Source organism: Falco cherrug (assembly GCF_023634085.1).
Source record: "Falco cherrug isolate bFalChe1 chromosome 21 unlocalized genomic scaffold, bFalChe1.pri SUPER_21_unloc_1, whole genome shotgun sequence".
Taxonomy (NCBI): domain Eukaryota; kingdom Metazoa; phylum Chordata; class Aves; order Falconiformes; family Falconidae; genus Falco; species Falco cherrug.
Genome location: NW_026599282.1, coordinates 79,813 through 102,522, shown reverse-complemented (window position 1 = coordinate 102,522; position 22,710 = coordinate 79,813). Strand labels below are relative to the sequence as shown.

At 68.4% G+C, this 22,710-nt stretch overlaps 3 protein-coding genes across 3 annotated transcripts in view; 2 read left to right on the top strand and 1 right to left on the bottom strand.

Moving 5' to 3' along the window:
* The window catches only part of LOC129734824 (flotillin-1-like), a 7,180-nt gene extending 5,851 nt beyond the window's left edge, over nt 1-1,329 (top strand). Inside the window, 2 exon segments of the mRNA XM_055700064.1 lie at nt 245-296; nt 1,071-1,329. Coding sequence (XP_055556039.1) covers nt 245-296; nt 1,071-1,329 — 311 coding nt within the window.
* A 100-nt stretch (nt 1,330-1,429) lies between these two features.
* LOC106631107 (mediator of DNA damage checkpoint protein 1-like) lies at nt 1,430-14,638 on the top strand (the record flags this gene model as incomplete). Its single annotated transcript, XM_055700063.1, is given in 16 exon segments — nt 1,430-1,501; nt 2,673-2,812; nt 2,895-3,436; nt 3,439-3,847; nt 3,932-4,128; nt 4,170-4,447; nt 4,450-4,761; nt 4,886-4,942; nt 5,759-5,926; nt 6,007-6,231; nt 6,233-6,293; nt 6,433-6,503; nt 7,037-7,222; nt 8,356-8,481; nt 10,195-10,305; nt 14,465-14,638. Coding segments are annotated over 16 exon segments (3,129 nt in total), but the record flags the coding sequence as incomplete, so codon positions are not given.
* A 577-nt stretch (nt 14,639-15,215) lies between these two features.
* On the bottom strand, nt 15,216-20,664 carry LOC129734823 (uncharacterized). Its single transcript, XM_055700062.1, has 3 exons — nt 20,468-20,664; nt 15,572-16,764; nt 15,216-15,235 (listed from the first exon to the last, which is right to left on the bottom strand). The coding sequence occupies exons 2-3, from the start codon at nt 16,329-16,331 to the stop codon at nt 15,216-15,218; spliced, it is 780 nt and encodes a 259-aa protein (XP_055556037.1). The 5' UTR covers nt 16,332-16,764; nt 20,468-20,664.
* Nucleotides 20,665-22,710: the final 2,046 nt, after the last annotated feature.

Below are 22,710 nucleotides of genomic sequence, written 5' to 3'. Positions count from 1 at the left end.
ACCCGCATTTCGGGGCTAAAAACCCGCATTTCGGGCTTTTTTTGGGGGGCAGGAACCCCTTGTTTCGGGTCAGAGATCGCTGTGGGCGGCACGCCCTGATTTGGGGGCAGAAAACTTAATTTTGAGGCACCAAAAATTCTCGTTTTAGAGCGGGCTGCGCCTATTTTGTGGCCAAAATCCCTCATCAGAGGGGGGCGAACCCTTTTTTGGGCGGGCAGAGACCCGCCATTCTGGGGCTGAACAGGCTGCAAGGGGCAGGATGCCGCGTTTTTGAGGCGAAAATCTAATTTTCTGAGGTAAAAATGGCGCAATTTCGCTCTGAAGCCATCCCTTGGGGCAGGCATGTGTGAAAACGCCAGTTTTGAGGCGAAAACCCCTGATTTTTTTTAGTTTTTTAGCTGCCGTTTCATGGCTCAAAATTCCCCGATCAGGAAAAAAACTGTGACTTTAGGTCTAATATCGTGAAGGGGGCGTTTAAGGGCAGGAAAATTAGCTTTTTTCTGGTAATAAGTGCAGTTTTAGGGCTAGAAAGGACGCATTCCGGGGAAGCTGCCCTGAGGCGCGGCGGGAAACCGCCATTTTGGGGCCGCGTGAGAAGAAGAGGGGGATGGGCGGGGCGCCCCCATTTTGAGGCTAGAAACCTCCATTTTGGGGCCGAGCCACTTCGTTTTCACCCCGCACCCCCCTATTTCAAGGCCGCGCTTTTCATTTCAGACCCCGGCCGGGCGGGAAAAATTAGATTTTAGGCTGAAATCGCCCCGATTCGGGTCCGCCTTTGTCTGCGCGGGAGGGGGGGGGGGGGGGGGAGGAGCTTCTTAAAAGGGGCTGCGCCGCGGTGGGTGGGAAGAATGGAAAGGGGGGGGGGGGGGAAGGGCACCCATCACTATGGCCCGACGCCGCCCGCCCGCTGTTCACCTTAGCCCCGATCTGGTTGCCGCACTGGCCCGCCTGGATGTGGACGATCTCCCTCATGGTGGCAGCGTGGGGTCGGGCTGGGCGCGGTAACGGTGCCGGAGCGGTGGGCCCCACCCGGTCCTTGCTGGGTGATTCGGTGGCGCGGCCCCTTTAAGGCGCGAGCCCTACCACGAGCGCGGCAGCGGCGACAATGGCGGCTCCCGCGGCCCCGCGGCGCCTCATATAGACAAAGCGGCGGCGGCCGGCCCCGCGCTCCCATTGGACGGCACCGCCCGCTGGCCGCGCTCCCATTGGACGGCGCGGGCAGGAGGCCACGCCCACTCTGGCCTCTCGCACCGCCCCTTCAACTGTGGCCGCTCTATCAGCTTTCTATGGCTCCGGGGCGGACGCTCTGCGCGCCACTCTCTATGGTAGCACCGCCCGCCGCCGCGCCGCCGTGCTCGGAGGACCGTCCCTGCCCCTTCTCGATTGCTCCGCGCTGGACTGACGCGGCCGATAGCCAATAAGAAGGCCGATGGGCGGTGACGCCGGGCGGCGGCGGCCAATGGGGTTGAGGGCGGGGCCTGGAGGCGATGGCGCGGGAGAGGTGAGCGCGGGGGCCTTCTGAGGCCGTTACGGGGTCCCTGAGGCATTTTGGGGGGTCCCGAGGTAATTTGGGGGTGTCCCGGGACAGTCTGGGATCCCTGAGGTATTTTGGGGGGTCCCTGAAGCACTTGGAGGGGTCGAGGGGCAGTTGGGGCCTTGGGGGGCAGCTCGGGAGGGTCGCTGGGGCAACTGGGGGATCGAAGCGCAGTTGGAAGGGGGTTGTGGGGCGGTTTTGGGGGGTCCCTGGGGCGGTTGGGAGGAGTACGGGGCGGTTTTGGGGGGTCCCTGGGGCGGTTGGGAGGGGTACGGGGCAGTTTTGGGGGGTCCCTGGGGCGGTTGGGAGGAGTACGGGGCGGTTTTGGGGGGTCCTGGGGCGGTTGGGAGGGGCGTGGGGCAGTTTTGGGGGGTCCCTGGGGCGGTTGGGAGGGGCGTGGGGCGGTTTTGGGGGGTCCCTGGGGCGGTTGGGAGGGGGGGGGCGGTTTTGGGGGGTCCCTGGGCGGTTGGGAGGGGCGTGGGGCGGTTTTGGGGGTCCCTGGGGCGGTTGGGAGGGGCGTGGGGCGGTTTTGGGGGGTCCCTGGGGCGGTTGGGAGGGGTGTGGGGCGGTTTTGGGGGGTCCCTGGGGCGGTTGGGAGGGGTATGGGGCAGTTTAGGGGGTGTTTGAGGCACTTGAAGGGGGTTTGGGGGGTTCCTGAGGCACTTGGAGGGGTGTGGGGCAGTTGGGGGGGGCTCCTGTGGCACTTGGGGGCCTTGTGGGGCAGTTTTGGGGGGTCCCTGGATCAGTTGGGAGGGGTTTAGGGAAGTTGGGGGGGGGGCCTGGGGCAGTTTGGGGGTTCCCTGGGACAGGCAGGGGGGTCAAGGGGCAGTTGGCAGGGCTGTGGGGCAGTTTGGGGGGGGTCCCTGGGGCAGATAGGGGGATCCCGGGGCAGGATACAGGGCGGGGGCTGGCGATTTGGGGGGGCAGTAGGAGAGTGGGGGAGGTGGTTGGGGGGGTTCTTTAGACCTGGGGGGGGCAGTTGGGGGGGCAGCGGTGACTTGAGGGGGGGCAGTTATAGCTGACGGGGGACACTTGGAGGGGGGGGGCAACGGTTTCCGTGGGGCAGTTGTTCCCCCCCCTCCTCAGACCATGCACCGGAAGGAGCACCGAGGCCTCAGCACCGGGGGAGCACAGGTAGGTGTCCCCCAGCCCCCAATATCCGGGTCCGAACTGGGGGTCCGCTGGGACCGTCCCCCGGAGTTCCCGTAGGTCCTACAATAACACCCTGTGCCCCACCCCCACCCCAGGTGCTGCCTCGCCCCAGGTCACGCCGGAGAGGTAAGTGAACCCCAGATGTTGTTCCCTTTGGGGGTTCGGGATCATTTTGGGGTGCCTGAACCTCCAGCACCCGCCTCCGCAGCTGCCCGGCAGAGCCAGATGTGCGCCCAGATGTTCAGAGACCCCGCAAGCGCTGCCGTACCCCTGCGGGGGGTCACCTCCCAGATGGGGCTGCCCCCTGCTCGGATCCGGCCGTCGGAGGACCCAAAAAACATTGTTTGGGCCTCCGAACCGCTCTGGATCCAGATGTGGAGAAGAAAACAGCTGTTCTAAAAGGGGAGCCCCCAAATGACCTGCCGGACCCCCAGAAGGGGGGCGATCCAGATGCGAAACATCTGGAAGGCCCCGACCCCGCTCTTGAAAGCGATAGGGCTGTCAAGGCAACCCCCAAAACTGCTCTTTTTCACCCAAACCGCCGCTGGGCCACCCTGGAAGCGTGCAGCCGGCCAGATGTGGAGGAGAGGGGCCCGAATCCAGATGTTGGAGGTCCCCAAAAAGGGTGCTGGGTGCTTGGGGACAGCGATACAGATGTGGAGCTGGAAAACTCAACCTCAGCTGTTGAAGGGCCCAGAAACGGGCACCGGGCGCTCGTGTCGGAAAGCGATCCAGATGTGGAGGGGGGTGAGCCGATCCAGATGTTGGATGCCCCCCAAGCCATCGCACGGGGCGACAGGTACCGGCACCCCAAAATATCGAAGGGGTGAGCCCCGGTGCAGATGTTGAAGGTTCACAAAAGGGGCTTCAGGTGATCGTGTCGGACAGCGATACAGATGTGGAGTGGAACGGCGCCGAGCCAGATGTTGGGCACCCTAAACCCCATCGCCGACCCAAAATGAGGCGACCCCCCCCGCTTCCTGAGGCGAAGGCGCCAAATGCAGCTGTTGGAGGTTCGCAGGAGGGTGGCTGGGTGCTCGTGGTGGACAGCGATACAGATGTGGAGGAGGAGCTTTCAATCCAGATGTTGGGTGCTGGAAGGCCCCGGAGCAGCCCCCCGCGAGCCAGATGTGAAGGCGGGGACCGCAAGCCGCTGCGCCGGTGAGGCCCGAGGGGCTCTGCTGTTGGAGAGCGATACAGATGTGGAGGAGGAGCTTTCCAATCCAGATGTTGGGTGCCTGGAAGGCCCCGGAGCAGCCCCCGCGAGCCAGATGTGAAGGAGCCAGATGTGAAGGCGGGGACCGCAAGCCGCCGCGCCGGTGAGGCCCGAGGGGCTCTGCTGTTGGAGAGCGATACAGATGTGGAGGAGGAGCTTTCTGATCCAGATGTGGGGGCTCCGCCCCCCCGTCGAGCGGCCGCCAAGCCACATCTGGAGGCCGAGAGCCCGGGCCCACCCCCCCGAGGACCCCGCGATAAACGCCAGGCGCTCGTGACGGAGAGCGACACCGATGTGGAGGAGGGGGAGGGGCATCCAGATGTTGGCTGTGGGAAACGCCGCAGGGTTGCCCGCAGCACGCCAAGGGGGGGGGTGGGGACGACAAATCCAGATGTTGCAGCGGCCGCCCGGGAACGACGTCGAACCCGGAGGTGGTCAGCGACACCGACGTGGAAGACGACGAGCTCAGCCAGCACGTTCCTCACCCCAAAACCCCCCCAAACTTCCGGAAAGATCCAGCTGTGGTGATGGAGACCCCGAATCCAGATGTTGGCGGCCGCCGCCACGGTTTCTGCGGCCTCCGGCGGGGGACAGCGATACAGATGTGGAGGAGGGGAACATCAGCCTCGCCGAGGCGGGAGCAGGTGGCCCCCACTCCAGATGTTGGGGGGCTCCGGAGCCGTATCGGGTTCCAGAAGCCCCCCCCTCCAGATGTTGGGGGCCTGCTGAGAGGCAGCGATACAGATGTGGAGGAGACGGGCCCCTTCCCCCTCCAATCGTCCTCACCTTTGTCCCCCGCGTCCGGGGGGCGACGGCGACGCGGCTGGCGGACCCGGGGACACGGAGAGCGTCACCGAGGGTAAGCAGGGTGACCCTGGGGGGTGGGGGGTGGGGTGGGGGGTGTCCCCTCCTCCCCCAGATGTTGGGGTGCCCCTCCCCCAACACCTGGGACCCTTCTGAAGGTTCTCCCTCCCCCCACGCAGAAGACCCCAACCTCTTCCTCGAGGCCACCCAGATGTTCCTGCCACCAGCGGATGAGGGTAGGGGGTCTGGGTGCTTGGGTGCCCCCCCCCCCCCCCCCTCCAGATACTGCACCCCCTCCCCCCCCCAGCAGATGCTGGGAGCCCCCCCCGGACACTGGGACACCCCCCCCAAACCAAGCCCCCCCCCCAGGCCCTGGGACCCCCCCCCCCCAGGCGTCAGGGTCCTCACCCCAAGACGTCGGGGTCCCCCCCCCCAGATGCTGGGCCCTCCTGGACACTTGGACTCCCCCCCCCCAGACACTGGGACCCCCCCCAGACGCCAGGGACCCCCCCCCCCAACACTGGGACACCCCCCCGCGACACTGGGACCCCCCACCCGACACTGGGACCCCCCACCCGACACCAGGGACACCCCCCCGCGACACTGGGACACCCCCCCGTGACACTGGGACCCCCCCCAGACACCAGGGGCCCACTGACACTGGGACCACCCCCCCCCAGACACTGGGACCCCCCCCCCCCCCAGACACTGGACCCCCCCCAGACACCAGGGACCCACCCTGACACTGGGACACCCCCCCCCAGACACTGAGACCCCCCCCCCAGACCCTGGGACCCCCCCCTGCAGGCGGTCAGGGTCCTCACCCCAAAACGTCGAGGTCCGCCCACCCCCGGACACTGGGACCCCCCCCCAGACCCTGCCCCCCCCCCCCCCCCAGACACTGCCCCCCCCCCCCCCCCCAGACCCTGGGCCCCCCCCCCCAGACCCCACCCCCCCTCAGACACTGGGACCCGCCCCCGACACTGGGACCCCCCACACACACTGGGGACCCCCCCAGACCCTGAGCCCCCCCCCCCATGGCTCTCCCACAGCTGCCCCCCCCCAGCTGGGACCCCGAGGAGCCCACCCAGCTCTTCTGCCCCCACCAGGAGGAAGAAGAGGAGGAAGAGCAGCCCCCCCCCGCCCCTCCCCCACCCCGCCCACCCCCTCCCCCAGCCCCCAGCCCCCCCCCGGCGGAACCGGTGCCCCCCCCAAGGAGGGTGAGTGCGAGGGGACCCGGGTGCCCCCCACGGGGGTCCCAGGCACCCAGGGCCTGACCCCTCCCCCCCCCCCCCCAAAGAATCCCCCACAGGTGGGGGAGAGGCCCCGCCGCAGCCAGCGGCCTGGTCAAGACCCAAGGGGGTGTGGCCAAAGGGGGTGGAGCCGCCGGAAGGGGAGGAGCCAATCAGGTAAAAGGAGGAGCACCCTTGGCTCCGCCCCCTTACGGTGCAGCCCCCGCCTCCGGGCCCGCCCCCTCCCACCGGAACCACCGGTCACAAAGGAGCAAGTGCAAGTGAAGCCACGCCCCCCCCTCAAAGCCACGCCCCCAGCACACAGGTCACGCCCCCTTCACGGAGGAAAGGACAGGTAGGTGGGGCTTGGGGTGGGAAAGCCCCGCCCCTCCGGCTGCTGATTGGTGGGGGCAGGATAAGGGCGGGGCTTAAGGGGGAAGGGGCTATGGGAGGGGCGTGGCCTCATGCCGTGGCTCCACCCCCCCAGGAGGAAGAGGAGAAGCCACCAGAGGTCGAGGGGCCCCAGCTCCGCCCCCGGGGGGGCTCTGGCTCCGCCCCCCTCAAGGTACGGGGGCGGGGAGGAGGGGCAGCACCCATGGGTGTCTCCCGGTGTCACCTCTGGGTGTCGCAGCGACCCCACGTGGTCCCCTTGGGGTGGCCCCAAGGTGTCCCCACACCTCCAATTGCTCTTCACGGAGGTGGTGGCCACCCCAAGGATGTCCCCAAGGTGGCCCCATGGTGTCACCACATCTCCAGGGACTCTCCATGGGGGTGGTGGCCACCCCAAGGATGCCCCCAAGATGTCCCCACATCGCCAGGGGCTCTTCACAGGGTTGGTGGCCTCCCAAGCATGTCCCCATGGTGTCACCACATCTTCAGAGGTTCTTCATGGGGTTGGTGGCCACCCCAAGGATGTCCCCAAGGTGGCCCCATGGTATCACCACATCTCCAGAGGTTCTTCACGGGGGTGGTGGCCACCCCAAGGTTGTCCCCAAGGTGGCCCCATGGTGTCACCACATCTCCAGGGACTCTCCATGAGGGTGGTGGCTACCCCAAGGATGTCCCCAAGGTGTCCCCATGGTGTTCTCATGTTCTCAGGTGCTCTTCACAGGGGTGGTGGCCTCCCCGGGGATGGAGGTGGCCCTGAGGACACTGCGGGGGTCCATGGGCACCTCCATCTTCGACTGCACCCACCTGGTGACCGACCGCATCCGACGCACCGTCAAGTTCCTCTGCGCGGTGGCCCGCGGCATCCCCATCGTCACTCCTGAGTGGCTCGAGAAGGTGACAAGGGGACAGGGCTGGGGGGGTTCCTTGGGGACAGGATTCATCGCTGGGGACCGGGTGGTCCTTGGGGACATGGGACATGGTGGACCCTGGGGACATGGTGGTCCTTGGGGACATGGGACATGGTGGACCCTGGGGACATGGTGGTCCTTGGGGACATGGGACATGGTGGTTCCTTGGGGACATGGTGGTCCTTGGGGACATGGGAGGGTGGTCCTTGGGGACATGGTGGTTCCTTGGGGACATGGTGGTCCTTGGGGACATGGTGGTCTTTGGGGCATGGGAGGGTGGTTCTTGGGGACATGGTGGTTCCTTGGGGACATGGGACATGGTGGTTCCTTGAGGACATGGTGGTCCTTGGGGACATGGGAAGGTGGTCTTTGGGTACATGGTGGTCCTTGGGACATGGGAGGGTGGTCCTTGGGGACATGGGACATGGTGGTCCTTCGAGACATGGTGGTCCTGGGGGACATGGGACATGGTGGTTCCTTGGGGACATGGTGGTTCCTTGGGGACATGGTGGTCCTTGGGGACATGGGACATGGTGGTTCCTTGAGGACATGGTGGTCCCTGGGGACATGGGAGGGTGGTCCTTGGGGACATGGTGGGTCCTTGGGGACATGGGACATGGTGGTTCCTTGGGGACATGGTGGTTCCTTGGGGACATGGTGGTTCCTTGGGGACATGGTGGTCCTTGGGGACATGGGACATGGTGGGTCCTTGGGGACATGGTGGTCTTTGGGGACATGGTGGTCTTTGGGGACATGGGAGGGTGGTCCTTGGGGACATGGGACATGGTGGTCTTTGGGGACATGGTGGTTCCTTGGGGACATGGTGGTCTTTGGGGACATGGGAGGGTGGTCCTTGGGGACATGGGACATGGTGGTTCCTTGGGGACATGGTGGTCTTTGGGGACATGGTGGTCCCTGGGGACATGGGAGGGTGGTTCCTTGGGGACATGGGACATGGTGGTCCTTGGGGACAAAGAAGGGGGACCTTGGGGACAGGGGGGGGACCTTGGGGACAGGGGGGGACCTTGGGGACAGGGGAGGGGGGTGGTTTGGGGGCTGGGGGGGATTTGGGGGGTCCCTGGGGTGGGGGGTGCCACCACGTGTCCCCCGTGTCCCCAGAGCGCCCGCAGCGGCCGCGTCCTGGCGCCGGGTCCCTTCCTGGTGCGTGACAAGCAGCAGGAGCGTCACTTCGGCTTCAGCCTGGCCCAGGCGCTGGCCCGCGCCCGCTGCCACCCCCTGCTCCAGGTGACTGTCCCCAGCTGTCCCCACCCCCCCGCGAGGGACCCCGACCTCCTCCACGGGTGGTCCCATCCCCCTGAGCCCGCTGGGGACTCCATGCCAGGTGGCCAGGAGGCGTCACCTGACATCACTCCGTGGGATGTGGAGGCCCCGTGGTGGTGGTGGCCCCGTGGTGGTGGTGGTGGCCCCGTGGTGGTGGTGGTGGCCCCGTGGTGGTGGTGGCCCCGTGGTGGTGGCCCCGTGGTGGTGGCTCCATAGTGGTGGCCCTGTGATGGAGACCCTGTGGTGGCCCCATGGTGGTGGTGGTGGCCCCGTGGTGGTGGTGGCCCCATGGTGGTGGCTCCATAGTGGTGGCCCCGTGATGGAGACCCTGTGGTGGCCCATGGTGGTGGTGGTGGTGGCCCCGTGGTGGTGGTGGCTCCATGGTGGTGGCCCCGTGGTGGTGGTGGATGCCCTGTGGTGGTGGAGGCCCCATGGTGGTGGCTCCATAGTGGTGGCCCTGTGATGGAGACCCTGTGGTGGCCCCATGGTGGTGGTGGTGGCCCCGTGGTGGTGGTGGCCCCATGGTGGTGGCTCCATAGTGGTGGCCCCGTGATGGAGACCCTGTGGTGGCCCCATGGTGGTGGTGGTGGTGGCCCCGTGGTGGTGGTGGCTCCATGGTGGTGGCCCCGTGGTGGTGGTGGATGCCCTGTGGTGGTGGAGGCCCCATGGTGGTGGCTCCATAGTGGTGGCCCTGTGATGGAGACCCTGTGGTGGCCCCATGGTGGTGGTGGCCCCATGGTGGTGGCCTCGTGGTGGTGGCCTCGTGGTGGTGGTGGTGGCCCTGTGGTGGTGGTGGCTCCGTGGTGGTGGCCTCATGGTGGTGGTGGTGGCCTCGTGGTGGTGGCCCCATGGTGGTGGCCTCGTGGTGGTGGTGGTGGCTCCGTGGTGGTGGTGGCCCCGTGGTGGTGGCAGCTCCATGGTGGTGGCCCCATGGTGGTGGCTCCATAGTGGTGGCCCCGTGATGGTGACCCCGTGGTGACCCCGTGGTGGTGGTGGCCCCGTGGTGGTGGCGGCTCCATGGTGGTGGCCCCGTGGAGGTGGCCCCGTGGTGGTGGCTCCGTAGTGGTGGCCCATGATGGAGACCCTGTGGTGACCCCGTGGTAGTGGCGGCTCCGTGGTGGTGGCCTCGTGGTGGTGGCCCTGTGGTGGTGGCAGCTCCATGGTGGTGGCCCCGTGGTGGTGGCTCCATAGTGGTGGCCCCATGATGGAGACCCTGTGGTGACCCCGTGGTGGTGGTGACCCCGTGGTGGTGGTGACCCCGTGGTGGTGGTGACCCTGTGGTGGTGGTGGCCCTGTGGTGGCAGCTCCATGGTGGTGGCCCCGTGGTGGTGGCTCCATAGTGGTGGCCCCGTGGAGGTGGTGGCCCCGTGGAGGTGGCCCTGTGACTCCATGTCCTTGTCCCCCACGTGGTCTTGGTCCCATCGAGGAGGTTGGGGGTGACCAGAGGGGTGTCCCCTCCTTTGCCGGTGGCCCTGAGGTGGCCTGTCCCCAAAAGCGTCCCTGGTCCCCCAAGTTGTCACCCCTGTGGCCTGAGGGACAGGCCCCGCTGGGGTTTCCCTTGGTGTCTTCACCTTGTCCCCAAGGCGTTCCCGGTGTCCCCAAAGTGTCCTTGTCCCCCAGGGGACGTGCCAGGGGCTCGGGCGTGGGCTGACGGGGATGTCCCCTCCGTGTCCCCAGGGCTACGAGGTCCATGTCACCCCCAACGTGCGCCCCGAGCCCGAGCACATGAGGGACATTGTCACCTGCAGCGGTGGCACCTTCCTGCCCACCATGCCACGCACCTACAAGGTGAGGGGACAGCGGGGACAGCGGGGGGAGGGGGCGGGGCAGGGGGGCGCAGGGCCACCCGGAGGGGGGGACACGGGGGTGCCACAGCCACCGGGGAGGGGACATGGGGACATCAGGGGACACTGGGGTGCCAGAGCCACCGGGGAGGGGACATGGGGACATCAGGGGACACTGGGGTGCCAGAGCCACCAGGGTGGGGACATGGGGGGACACTGAGGTCCCAGAGCCACTGGGGAGGGGACATCAGGGGACATCAGGGGACACTGGGGTGCCAGAGCCACCAGGGAGGGGACGTGGGGACATCAGGGGACACTGGGGTGCCAGAGCCACCGGGGAGGGGACATCAGGGGACACTGGGGTGCCAGAGCCACTGCGGAGGGGATGTGGGGACATCAGGGGACATGGGGGGCCAGAGCCACCGGGGAGGGGACATGGGGACATCAGGGGACACTGGGGTGCCAGAGCCACCAGGGAGGGGACATCAGGGGACACTGGGGTGCCAGAGCCACCGGGGGAGGGGACATCAGGGGACACGGGGGTGCCAGAGCCACTGGGGAGGGGATGTGGGGACATCAAGGGGACATGGGGGGCCAGAGCCACCGGGGAGGGGACATCAGGGGACATGGGGGGCCAGAGCCACCGGGGGAGGGGACATGGGGACATCAGGGACACTGGGGTGCCAGAGCCACCAGGGAGGGGACATCAGGGGGACACAGGGGTGCCAGAGCCACTGCAGAGGGGACATGGGGACATCAGGGGACATGGGGGGCCAGAGCCACCAGGGAGGGGACATCAGGGGACATGGGGGTGCCAGAGCCACTGGGGAAGGGACGTGGGGACATCAGGGGACACTGGGGTGCCAGAGCCACCAGGCAGGGGACATCAGGGGACACGGGGGTGCCAGAGCCACTGCGGAGGGGACGTGGGGACATCAGGGGACACTGGGGTGCCAGAGCCACCAGGGTGGGGACATGGGGGGACACTGATGTCCCAGAGCCACTGGGGAGGGGGACATGGGGACGTCAGGGGACACTGGGGTGCCAGAGCCACTGGGGAGGGGATGTGGGGACATCAGGGGACATGGGGGGCCAGAGCCACCGGGGAGGGGACATCAGGGGACATCAGGGGACACGGGGGGTGCCAGAGCCACCAGGGAGGGGACATGGGGACATCAGGGGACACTGGGGTGCCAGAGCCACAGGGAGGGGACATCAGGGGACACTGGGGGTGCCAGAGCCACTGGGGAGGGGATGTGGGGACATCAGGGGACATGGGGGGCCAGAGCCACCGGGGAGGGGACATCAGGGGACACGGGGGTGCCAGAGCCACCAGGGAGGGGGACATGGGGACATCAGGGGACACGGGGGTGCCAGAGCCACCAGGGTGGGGACATGGGGGGACACTGAGGTCCCAGAGCCACCGGGGGAGGGGACATGGGGACATGAGGGGCCAGAGCCACCAGGGAGGGGACATCAGGGAACACTGGGGTGCCAGAGCCACTGCGGAGGGGACGTGGGGACATCAGGGGACACTGGGGTGCCACAGCCACCAGGGAGGGGACATGGGGACATCAGGGGACACTGGGGGTGCCACAGCCACCAGGGAGGGGACATGGGGACATCAGGGGACACTGGGGTGCCAGAGCCACCAGGGAGGGGACATGGGGACACTGGGGTGCCAGAGCCACCAGGAGGGGGACGTGGGGGACATCAGGGGACACTGGGGTGCCAGAGCCACCAGGGAGGGGACATCAGGGGACACGGGGGTGCCAGAGCCACTGCGGAGGGGACGTGGGGACATCAGGGGACACGGGGGGCCAGAGCCACCAGGAGGGGACATCAGGGGACACTGGGTGCCAGAGCCACCGGGGAGGGACATGGGGACATCAGGGGACATGGGGGGCCAGAGCCACCAGGGAGGGGACATCAGGGGACACTGGGGTGCCAGAGCCACTGTGGAGGGGATGTGGGGACATCAGGGGACATGGGGGGCCAGAGCCACCGGGGAGGGGACATCAGGGGACATCAGGGGACACTGGGGTGCCAGAGCCACTGGGGAGGGGATGTGGGGACATCAGGGGACATGGGGTGCCAGAGCCACCGGGGAGGGGACATCAGGGGACATCAGGGGACACGGGGGTGCCAGAGCCACCAGGGAGGGGACATCAGGGGACACGGGGATGCCAGAGCCACTGGGGAAGGGACATGGGGACATCAGGGGACATTGAGCTCCCAGAGCCACCAGGGAGGGGACATCAGGGGACACTGGGGTGCCAGAGCCACCAGGGTGGGGACATGGGGGGACACTGATGTCCCAGAGCCACCGGGGAGGGGACATGGGGACGTCAGGGGACACTGGGGTGCCAGAGCACTGGGGAGGGGATGTGGGGACATCAGGGGACATGGGGGGCCAGAGCCACCGGGGAGGGGACATCAGGGGACATCAGGGGACACTGGGGTGCCAGAGCCACTGGGGAGGGGATGTGGGGACATCAGGGGACATGGGGTGCCAGAGCCACCGGGGAGGGGACATCAGGGGACATCAGGGGACACGGGGGTGCCAGAGCCACCAGGGAGGGGACATCAGGGGACACGGGGATGCCAGAGCCACTGGGGAAGGGACATGGGGACATCAGGGGACATTGAGCTCCCAGAGCCACCAGGGAGGGGACATCAGGGGACACTGGGGTGCCAGAGCCTCCGGGGAGGGGACATGGGGACATCAGGGACATGGGGGACCAGAGCCACCAGGGAGGGGACATCAGGGGACACGGGGGTGCCAGAGCCTCCGGGGAGGGGACATGGGGACATCAGGGACATGGGGGACCAGAGCCACCAGGGAGGGGGACATCAGGGACACGGGGTGCCAGAGCCACTGTGGAGGGACGTGGGGACATCAGGGGACACTGGGGTGCCAGAGCCACAGGGAGGGGACATCAGGGGACACTGGGGTGCCAGAGCCACCAGGGTGGGGACATGGGGGGACACTGATTGTCCCAGAGCCACTGGGGAGGGGACATGGGGACGTCAGGGACACTGGGGTGCCAGAGCCACTGGGGAGGGGATGTGGGGACATCAGGGGACATGGGGGGCCAGAGCCACCGGGGAGGGGACATCAGGGGACATCAGGGGACACGGGGGTGCCAGAGCCACTGCGGAGGGGACATGGGGACATCAGGGGACACGGGGGGCCAGAGCCACCAGGGAGGGGACATCAGGGGACACGGGGATGCCAGAGCCACTGGGGAAGGGACGTGGGGACATCAGGGGACATTGAGCTCCCAGAGCCACCAGGGAGGGACATCAGGGGACACTGGGGTGCCAGAGCCACCGGGGAGGGGACATGGGGACATCAGGGGACATGGGGGGCCAGAGCCACCAGGGAGGGGACATCAGGGGACACTGGGGTGCCAGAGCCACCGGGGAGGGGACATGGGGACATCAGGGGACATGGGACGGGGTGCCAGAGCCACCGGGGAGGGGACATGGGGACATCAGGGGACATGGGGGGCCAGAGCCACCAGGGAGGGGACATCAGGGACATTTTGGTGTCAGAGCCACTGCGGAGGGGACCTGGGGGACATCAGGGGACACGGGGGGTGCCAGAGCCACCGGGGAGGGGACCCCCAGTGTCCCCCTCCCCCCCCAGCCTGCGCAGTGGGGGCGGGGTGCTGGGGGGGGTCCTGGGGTTTCAGGGGTGCTCCTGGGGGGGGATCCCGGTGACCCCAGACCGAGGGGACCCCCAGTGACCCCCCCTCCCCTCCCCTCCCCCCCCCAGTGAACCCCCTCCCTCCCCTCCCCCCCCCCCAGCCTGCATGGCAGACACAGGGGTGCCGGGGGGGGGGGGGGGTGTCACATTCGGTTGGGGGGCTGGGGGGGGTCCTGGGGTTTTGGGGTGCTCCTGGGGGGGGATCCCGGTGACCCAGACCGGGGGGACCCCCAGTGGCCCCCCCTCCCTCCCCTCCCCCCCCCCTCCACCCCCAGTGAGCCCCCTCCCCCAGCCTGCACGGGGTGCTGGGGGGGGGGGGGGTCACATTCGGTTTGGAGGGGCTGGGGGGGGGGGGGGTCCTGGTGTTTCGGGGGGGATCCCGGTGACCCCAGACCGGGGGGACCCCCCCCCCCAGTGACACCCCCTCCCCTCCCCCCCTCCCCCCCTCCAGCCGCGGCGGTTGGTGATCTCGTGCGCGGCGGACGCGGGGTGCTGGGCGCCGGCGCTGAGCGCCCACCTGCCGCTGGCCTCGGCCGAGCTGCTGCTGACGGGGCTCCTGCGGCAGCAGCTGCAGCTCCAGCCCTTCCTGCTGCGCCCCCCCGCCCCCACCCCCCCCCCCGCGGCCCCCCCCGCCCCCACCCCCCCCCCGGCACCCCCAGCCCCCGCCGGGGACCCGCGTGTCACCCCCGGGTCCGCCAGCACCCCCGGGCCCCCCCCGGGAGGGAGGGGGGGAGGGGGGGACGCGGCGGGGGGGGGGGCGCGGGCCGGGGGAAGCCCCGGGGGTCTCCCCGAAATCCTGCCAGGAGCCGGCGGCGGCCGGAGACCCCCCCCCAATAAAGGGTTTGGTGGCAAAAATTAATAAAAAGGTGGTTTTTGGGGGGGGGGGGGGACGACGACGACGGACGGACATTGGGGTGTCACCTCCCCCGTGGGGAAGGGGACATTGGGGGGGTCACCTCCCCCGTGTGCTGGGGGACCCCAGGTTTGCCCCCCACGGGGGTGTCACCTCCCCCAGGGGGGACCCCGAATTCCGCCCCCCCCCCCCCCCCCATTGAGGGGACACGGGGGTGTCACCTCCCCCAGGGGGGACCCGAATTCCCCCCTTTTGTGGGGACACGGGGACATGGAGGGACTAGGAGGGGACGTGGGGACACGCGGGGAGGTGACGGGGGGGGGGGGGGGGACACGGAGGGGGAGATCGCTCAGCGTGGCCATGGTGGCCCTTGGGGACACCCGGACCTCGTGGGGTGGCCTTGGGGACATGGGCTGTCCCCCTTGGGGACATCTTTGCGTGGTCGCGGTGGCTTTGGGGACACCTGGAACCCCACCCCCGCCCTGGGGACAGGGAAGGGACAGTGGTGGGGACACGGGGAGGTGACACGGAGGTGACGTGGGGACACGGGAGGTGACACGGAGGTGACACGGAGGCACGGGAAGGTGACATGGAGGTGACATGGGGACACGGGAGGTGACACGGAGGTGACACGGAGGCACGGGAAGGTGACACGGAGGTGACATGGGGACACGGGAGGTGACACGGACACACACACACACACACGTTGGGGACAAAGTGACACCGAGGCCGGTGACATGTTGGTGGCAAAGCCACTGTCCCCTACCGCGGTCCCCGGGGCAGCAGCCCGGCGAGGGCAGCTGGTGGCAGCGCCGCAGCGGGTGGCCACGCTGGTGACAGCGGTGACACTGGGGACACCAGGGGTGGTCAACAGCTCCCGGGCCACCTTCAGCGCCTCCAGCAGGTGACACTTGGCCAGGCGGGCGCTGGCGTCCCACAGCGCCTCGGCCACTGTCACCGCTGCCATCAGGTCCTTGGGGACACCGGGACCCACCTGCGTGGTCACGGTGGCCTTGGGGACACCAGGACCATCTTCCATGGTCGCGGTGGCCTTGGGGACACCGGGCCCCCCCTGGGCCACCCCGTGAGCCTCAGGGCCACCACATCCAGCAGCTAGAGCAGCCACGGTGGCCTCCATGTCCTTGAGGTGACAGCAGAGGTGACGGTAGAAGCGGGTGGCCCCGTCACAGGCGGCCACCAAGCGTCCCAGCGGCTCGCGGGCCACCGCCGCCCGCCGGCTTCGCTCGCTGGCCACCGCCGCCCCCACCGCGGCCACCGCTGTCGCCTCGGTGGCCTCGGTGGCCGCCTTCAGCCCCGCGCTGGCCTCGGCCACCCGCGTCCTGTGGCTTGTCACCGCCTCGGCCACCGTGGCCAGCTCGGAGGCCACCGGCAGCGCCCGGGCGGTTGCCAGAAGCTCCCGTCGCGCTTTGTCCTCCGTGGCCACCGCCGCCGCCAGGTGGCCCATGGTGACCCCGCCGGTGGCCCCCGTGGTGGCCGCGGTTGTCACAGGCGTCCCTCAGGTCGGCGATGTCCCTCGCCAGCGCGGCCCAGGTGACCTCCACCGTGGCCACCGCCTCCCGCCAGCAGCGGGCGATGGTTGCCACCGTAGCCCACGTGTCCCTCACGGTGGCCCTGGGGACAACGGAATCCCCCGGCGGGACCGCGGTGGGCTCGGGGGTGGCCGCAGAGGTGGCCGTGGTGGCCTCGACGGTGGCCAAGGCGTGACGGAGGCGGGTGGCCTCGCTGGCGCGGTGGCCCATGGCCTGGCGGGCTTTGGCCACGAAGGCCACCAGCCCGGCCCGCAGCGAGCCCACCGGCCCGGCCAGGGGGACGTCCCCTGCGGTGGCCCCCAGCTCGCCCAGGATGGCCACCACGGTCACCAGTGGCTCCAGTGACACCTGGGGACAGGGACACAGCGGGTGGCAGGGTCCTCAGGGTCGCCTGGCCCCTTTGGGGGTCCCCCGTGTCCCTTGTCCCCTCCTGGGTGTCCCCCATGTCCCTTGTCCCCTCTTGGGGGTCCCCCGTGTCCCTTGTCCCCTCTTGGGTGTCCCTTGTCCCCTCCTCATTGTCCCTTGTCCCCTCCTGGGTGTCCACCGTGTCCCTTGTCCCCTCCTGGGTGTCCCCCATGTCCCTTGTCCCCTCCTCAGTGTCCCTTGTCCCCTCCTCAGTGTCCCCATGTCCCTTGTCCTCCCCCGAGTGTCCCCCATGTCCCTTGTCCCTCCTCAATGTCCCTTGTCCCCTCCTGCGGGTTCCCCGTGTCCCTTGTCCCCTCCTCAATGCCCTTTGTCCCCTCCTCAGTGTCCCCATGTCCCTTGTCCTCCCCCAAGTGTCCCCCATGTCCCTTGTCCCCTCCTCAGGGTGCCCCGTGTCCCTGTCCCCTCCTGGGTGTCCCTTGTCCCTCCTCAGGGTCCCCCGTGTCCCTTGTCCCCTCCTCAGTGTCCCCATGTCCCTTGTCCTCCCCCGAGTGTCCCCCATGTCCCTTGTCCCCTCCTCAATGTCCCTTGTCCCCTCCTGGGGGTTCCCGTGTCCCTTGTCCCCTCCTCAATGCCCTTTGTCCCCTTCTCAGTGTCCCCATGTCCCTTGTCCTCCCCCAAGTGTCCCCCATGTCCCTTGTCCCCTCCTCAGGGTCCCCCATGTCCCCTGTCCCCTCCTGGGTGTCCCCTGTCCCCTCCTCATTGTCCCTTGTCCCCTCCTGGGGGTCCTTTGTCCCCCTCCTCAGTGTCCCCCATGTCCCTTGTCCCCTCCTCATTGTCCTTGTCCCCTCCTCATTGTCCCTTGTCCCCTCCTGGGTGTCCCCCATGTCCCTTGTCCCCTCCTCAGGGTGCCCCGTGTCCCTTGTCCCCTCCTGGGTGTCCCCTCCTCAGGGTCCCCCGTGTCCCTTATCCCCTCCTCAGTGTCCCTTGTCCCCTCCTGCATGTCCCCCATGTCCCTTGTCCCCTCCTCAGTGTCCCCATGTCCCTTGTCCTCCCCCGAGTGTCCCCCATGTCCCTTGTCCCCTCCTCAATGTCCCTTGTCCCCTCCTGGGGGTTCCCCGTGTCCCTTGTCCCCTCCTCAATGTCCTTTGTCCTCCTCCTCAGTGTCCCCATGTCCCTTGTCCTCCCCCGAGTGTCCCCCATGTCCCTTGTCCCCTCCTCAATGTCCCTTGTCCCCTCCTGCGGGTTCCCCGTGTCCCTTGTCCCCTCCTCAATGCCCTTTGTCCCCTTCTCAGTGTCCCCATGTCCCTTGTCCTCCCCCAAGTGTCCCCCATGTCCCTTGCCCCTCCTCAGGGTCCCCCGTGTCCCCTGTCCCCTCCTGGGTGTCCCCTGTCCCCTCCTCATTGTCCCTTGTCCCCTCCTGGGGGTCCTTTGTCCCCTCCTCAGTGTCCCCCATGTCCCTTGTCCCCTCCTCATTGTCCCTTGTCCCCTCCTCATTGTCCCTTGTCCCCTCCTGGGTGTCCCCCATGTCCCTTGTCCCCTCTTGGGGGTCCCCCGTGTCCCTTGTCCCCTCCTTATTGTCCCTTGTCCCCTCCTGGGTGTCCCTTGTCCACTCCTCATTGTCCCTTGTCCCCTCCTGGGGGTCCTTTGTCCCCTCCTGGGTGTCCACCGTGTCCCTTGTCCCTCCTGGGTGTCCCCCATGTCCCTTGTCCCCTCCTGGGTGTCCCCCGTGTCCCTTGTCCCCTCCTCAGTGTCCCTTGTCCCCTCCTGCGGGTTCCCCGTGTCCCCTGTCCCCTCCTCAGTGTCCCCATGTCCCTTGTCCTCCCCCGAGTGTCCCCCATGTCCCTTGTCCCCTCTTCATTGTCCCTTGTCCCCTCCTGGGTGTCCCCCATGTCCCTTGTCCCCTCCTGGGTGTCCCTTGTCCCCTGCTGGGTGTCCCCCATGTCCCTTGTCCCCTCTTGGGGGTCCCCCGTATCCCTTGTCCCCTCCTGGGTGTCCCTTGTCCCCTCCTCAGGGTCCCCCGTGTCCCTTGTCCCCTCCTCAGTGTCCCTTGTCCCCTCCTGGGGGTCCTTTGTCCTCTCCTGGGTGTCCCCCATGTCCCTTGTCCCCTCCTGCGGGTTCCCCGTGTCCCTTGTCCCCTCCTCAATGTCCTTTGTCCCCTCCTCAGTGTCCCCATGTCCCTTATCCCCTCCTCAGGGTCCCCCGTGTCCCCTGTCCCCTCCTGGGGGCCCTTTGTCCCCTCCTCAGTGTCCCCATGTCCCTTGCCCTCCCCCAAGTGTCCCCCATGTCCCTTGTCCCCTCCTCAGGGTCCCCCGTGTCCCTTGTCCCCTCCTCAAGGTGTCCCTTGTCCCCTCCGGGAGTTCTCGATGGCCTTTGTCCCCTCTGGGGTCCCCCCATGTCCCCTGTCCCCTCCATGGTCCCCACCGTCCCCCTGGGGTGTCCCCCCGTTCCCCACCCCCCTCCCCCCGCTGTTGCTGTCCCTTGTCACTCCTGTCCCGTCACCGCCATCCCCTGCCCCCCCCCTCCCTGTCCCCCTTGTCACAAACTTGTCACCCCCTGTCCCCTGTAACCCCCCTGCCACCCCCGGCCCCCCTCCCCCTCTCCCTAACCCCCCCCCCGCCCCCCTGTCCCCATCTGCCACCACTGGCACCCCCCTGCCACCCTGTCCCCTGTCCCCCTGCCACCCTGTCCCCTGTCCCCCTGTCCCCCTGCCACCCTGTCCCCCTGTCACCCCCCCGCCACCCCTGTCCCCTCTGACACCCCCTGCCCCCCCGCCACCCTGTCCCCTGTCTCCCTGCCACCCTGTCCCCTGTCCCCCTGCCACCCTGTCCCCTGTCCCCCTGTCCCCCTGTCCCCCTGCCACCCTGTCCCTGTCCCCCTGTCCCCTGTCCCCCCGCACCCCTGTCCCCCTGCCACCCTGTCCCCCCCCGCCACCCCTGTCCCCCCTGCCACCCTGTCAACCCCCCGTGCCACCCCTGTCCCCTCTGCCACCCCCTGCCACCCCCTGCCACCCCTGCCACCTTGTCCCCTGTCACCCCCCTGCCACCCTGTCCCATGTCCCCCTGCCCCCCCCACCTCCCCTGTCCCCTCTGACACCCCCTGCCCCCCGCCACACTGTCCCCTGTCGCCTCTGTCCCCCCGCCACCCCCGTCCCCCCTGCCACCCCGCCACCCTGTCCCGTGTCCCCCTGCCACCCCCGTCCCCCCTGCCACCCCTTGCCACCTTGTCCCCTGTCCCCCCCGCCACCCCCCCTGCCACCCCTGTCCCCTCTGTCCCCCCCTGCCACCCTGTCCCCCGTCCCCCTGCCCCCCCCACCTCCCCCGTCCCCCTGCCCCCCCGCCAACACTGTCCCCTGTCCCCCTGCCACCCCGCGCCACCCCCGTCCCCCCTGCCACCCCCCGCCACCCTGTCCCGTGTCCCCTATCACCCCCAGCCCCCCTGCCACCTTGTCCCCTGTCCCCCCATCCCCCGTGTCCCCTCTGTGTCCCCCTGCCACCCCATCACCCCCCCCGCCTCCCCTGTCCCCCCTGCCACCCCCCGCCACCCTGTCCCGTGTCCCCCAGCCCCCCCGCTCCCCCGCCCCTGCCCCCCCCCGCCCCCCAGCCCCTCTCTCACTCCCCTGTCCCCTCTGTCCCCCCCTGCCACCTCCCCATCCCCCCCCAACCCCCTCCCCCCGCCATTGTCCCACCTCGGGAGGGACACGGGCGCAGGCAGCCTCGGGGGTCTCCATGGGTGGGAGGGTGGTGGCAGCGTTGGGGACACGTTGGGGACACGTTGGGGACAGCGAGGGGACAGGCGGTGGCAGGACGAGGTGGCGGCAGTTGCCGGTTTGAAGCTCCGGGCCCTGGGCTGGGCTTGGGTGGGGGGCTGGGCGAGGGGAGTCACCAACGGGGCCACCGCCAGCCCAGCGGGGACGTCACCCATCCCGTCACCCGCCACCCACCGTGTCCCCAACGGGACCCCAAGGCCACCAACCGGACCCGCCGTGGCCTCCAGTGTCCCCAAAGGGAGCCTGGTGTCCCCCCTGGGGGGGCTCCAAGGGGGTCTGGCACGGCCATCGGTGGTCCTTGGTGTCCCTCGGGGTCCCCAACGGGGTCCCACAGCCCCCCGTGTCCCCCAGTGTCCCCTCAACGTCCCCTCGATGTCCCCAACAGGGTCCCACAACCCCTGGTGTCCCCTAATGTCCCCATCACCCCTGATGTCCCCCCACAATGTCCCCACAGGGCTCCAGCACGGCCACCCATGGTCCTCGGTGACCCCCGATGTCCCCTGATGTCCCCAACAGGGTCCCAGAGCCCCCCGTGTCCCCCGGTGTCCCCTCGATGTCCCCAACAGGGTCCCACAACCCCTGGTGTCCCCTAATGTCCCCCATCATCCCTGATGTCCCCCCACAATGTCCCCACAGAGCTCCAGCACGGCCACCCATGGTCCTCGGTGACCCCCGATGTCCCCTGATGTCCCCAACAGGGTCCCAGAGCCCCCCGTGTCCCCCGGTGTCCCCTCAATGTCCCCAACAGGGTCCCACAACCCCTGGTGTCCCCTAATGTCCCCCATCATCCCTGATGTCCCCCCACAATGTCCCCACAGGGCTCCAGCACGGCCACCCATGGACCTCGGTGACCCCCCGATGTCCCCTGATGTCCCCAACAGGGTCCCAGAGCCCCCTGTGTCCCCCAGTGTCCCCTCAACGTCCCCTCAATGTCCCCAACAGGGTCCCACAACCCCTGGTGTCCCCTAATGTCCCCCATCATCCCTGATGTCCCCCCACAATGTCCCCACAGAGCTCCAGCACGGCCACCCATGGTCCTCGGTGACCCCCGATGTCCCCTGATGTCCCCAACAGGGTCCCAGAGCCCCCCGTGTCCCCCGGTGTCCCCTCGATGTCCCCAACAGGGTCCCACAACCCCTGGTGTCCCCTAATGTCCCCCATCATCCCTGATGTCCCCCCCACAATGTCCCCACAGAGCTCCAGCACGGCCACCCATGGTCCTCGGTGACCCCCGATGTCCCCTGATGTCCCCAACAGGGTCCCAGAGCCCCCCGTGTCCCCCGGTGTCCCCTCGATGTCCCCAACAGGGTCCCACAACCCCTGGTGTCCCCTAATGTCCCCCATCATCCCTGATGTCCCCCCACAATGTCCCCACAGGGCTCCAGCACGGCCACCCATGGACCTCGGTGACCCCCGATGTCCCCTGATGTCCCCAACAGGGTCCCAGAGCCCCCTGTGTCCCCCAGTGTCCCCTCAACGTCCCCTCAATGTCCCCAACAGGGTCCCACAACCCCTGGTGTCCCCTAATGTCCCCCATCATCCCTGATGTCCCCCCACAATGTCCCCACAGAGCTCCAGCACGGCCACCCATGGTCCTCGGTGACCCCCGATGTCCCCTGATGTCCCCAACAGGGTCCCAGAGCCCCCCGTGTCCCCCGGTGTCCCCTCGATGTCCCCAACAGGGTCCCACAACCCCTGGTGTCCCCTAACGTCCCCCATCATCCCTGATGTCCCCCCACAACGTCCCCACAGGGCTCCAGCACGGCCACCCATGGTCCTCGGTGACCCCCGATGTCCCCTGATGTCCCCAACAGGGTCCCAGAGCCCCCCGTGTCCCCCGGTGTCCCCTCGATGTCCCCAACAGGGTCCCACAACCCCTGGTGTCCCCTAATGTCCCCCATCATCCCTGATGTCCCCCCACAATGTCCCCACAGGGCTCCAGCACGGCCACCCATGGTCCTCGGTGACCCCCGATGTCCCCTGATGTCCCCAACAGGGTCCCAGAGCCCCCTGTGTCCCCCGGTGTCCCCTCGATGTCCCCAACAGGGTCCCACAACCCCTGGTGTCCCCTAATGTCCCCCATCATCCCTGATGTCCCCCCACAATGTCCCCACAGGGCTCCAGCATGGCCACCCATGGACCTTGGTGACCCCCAATGTCCC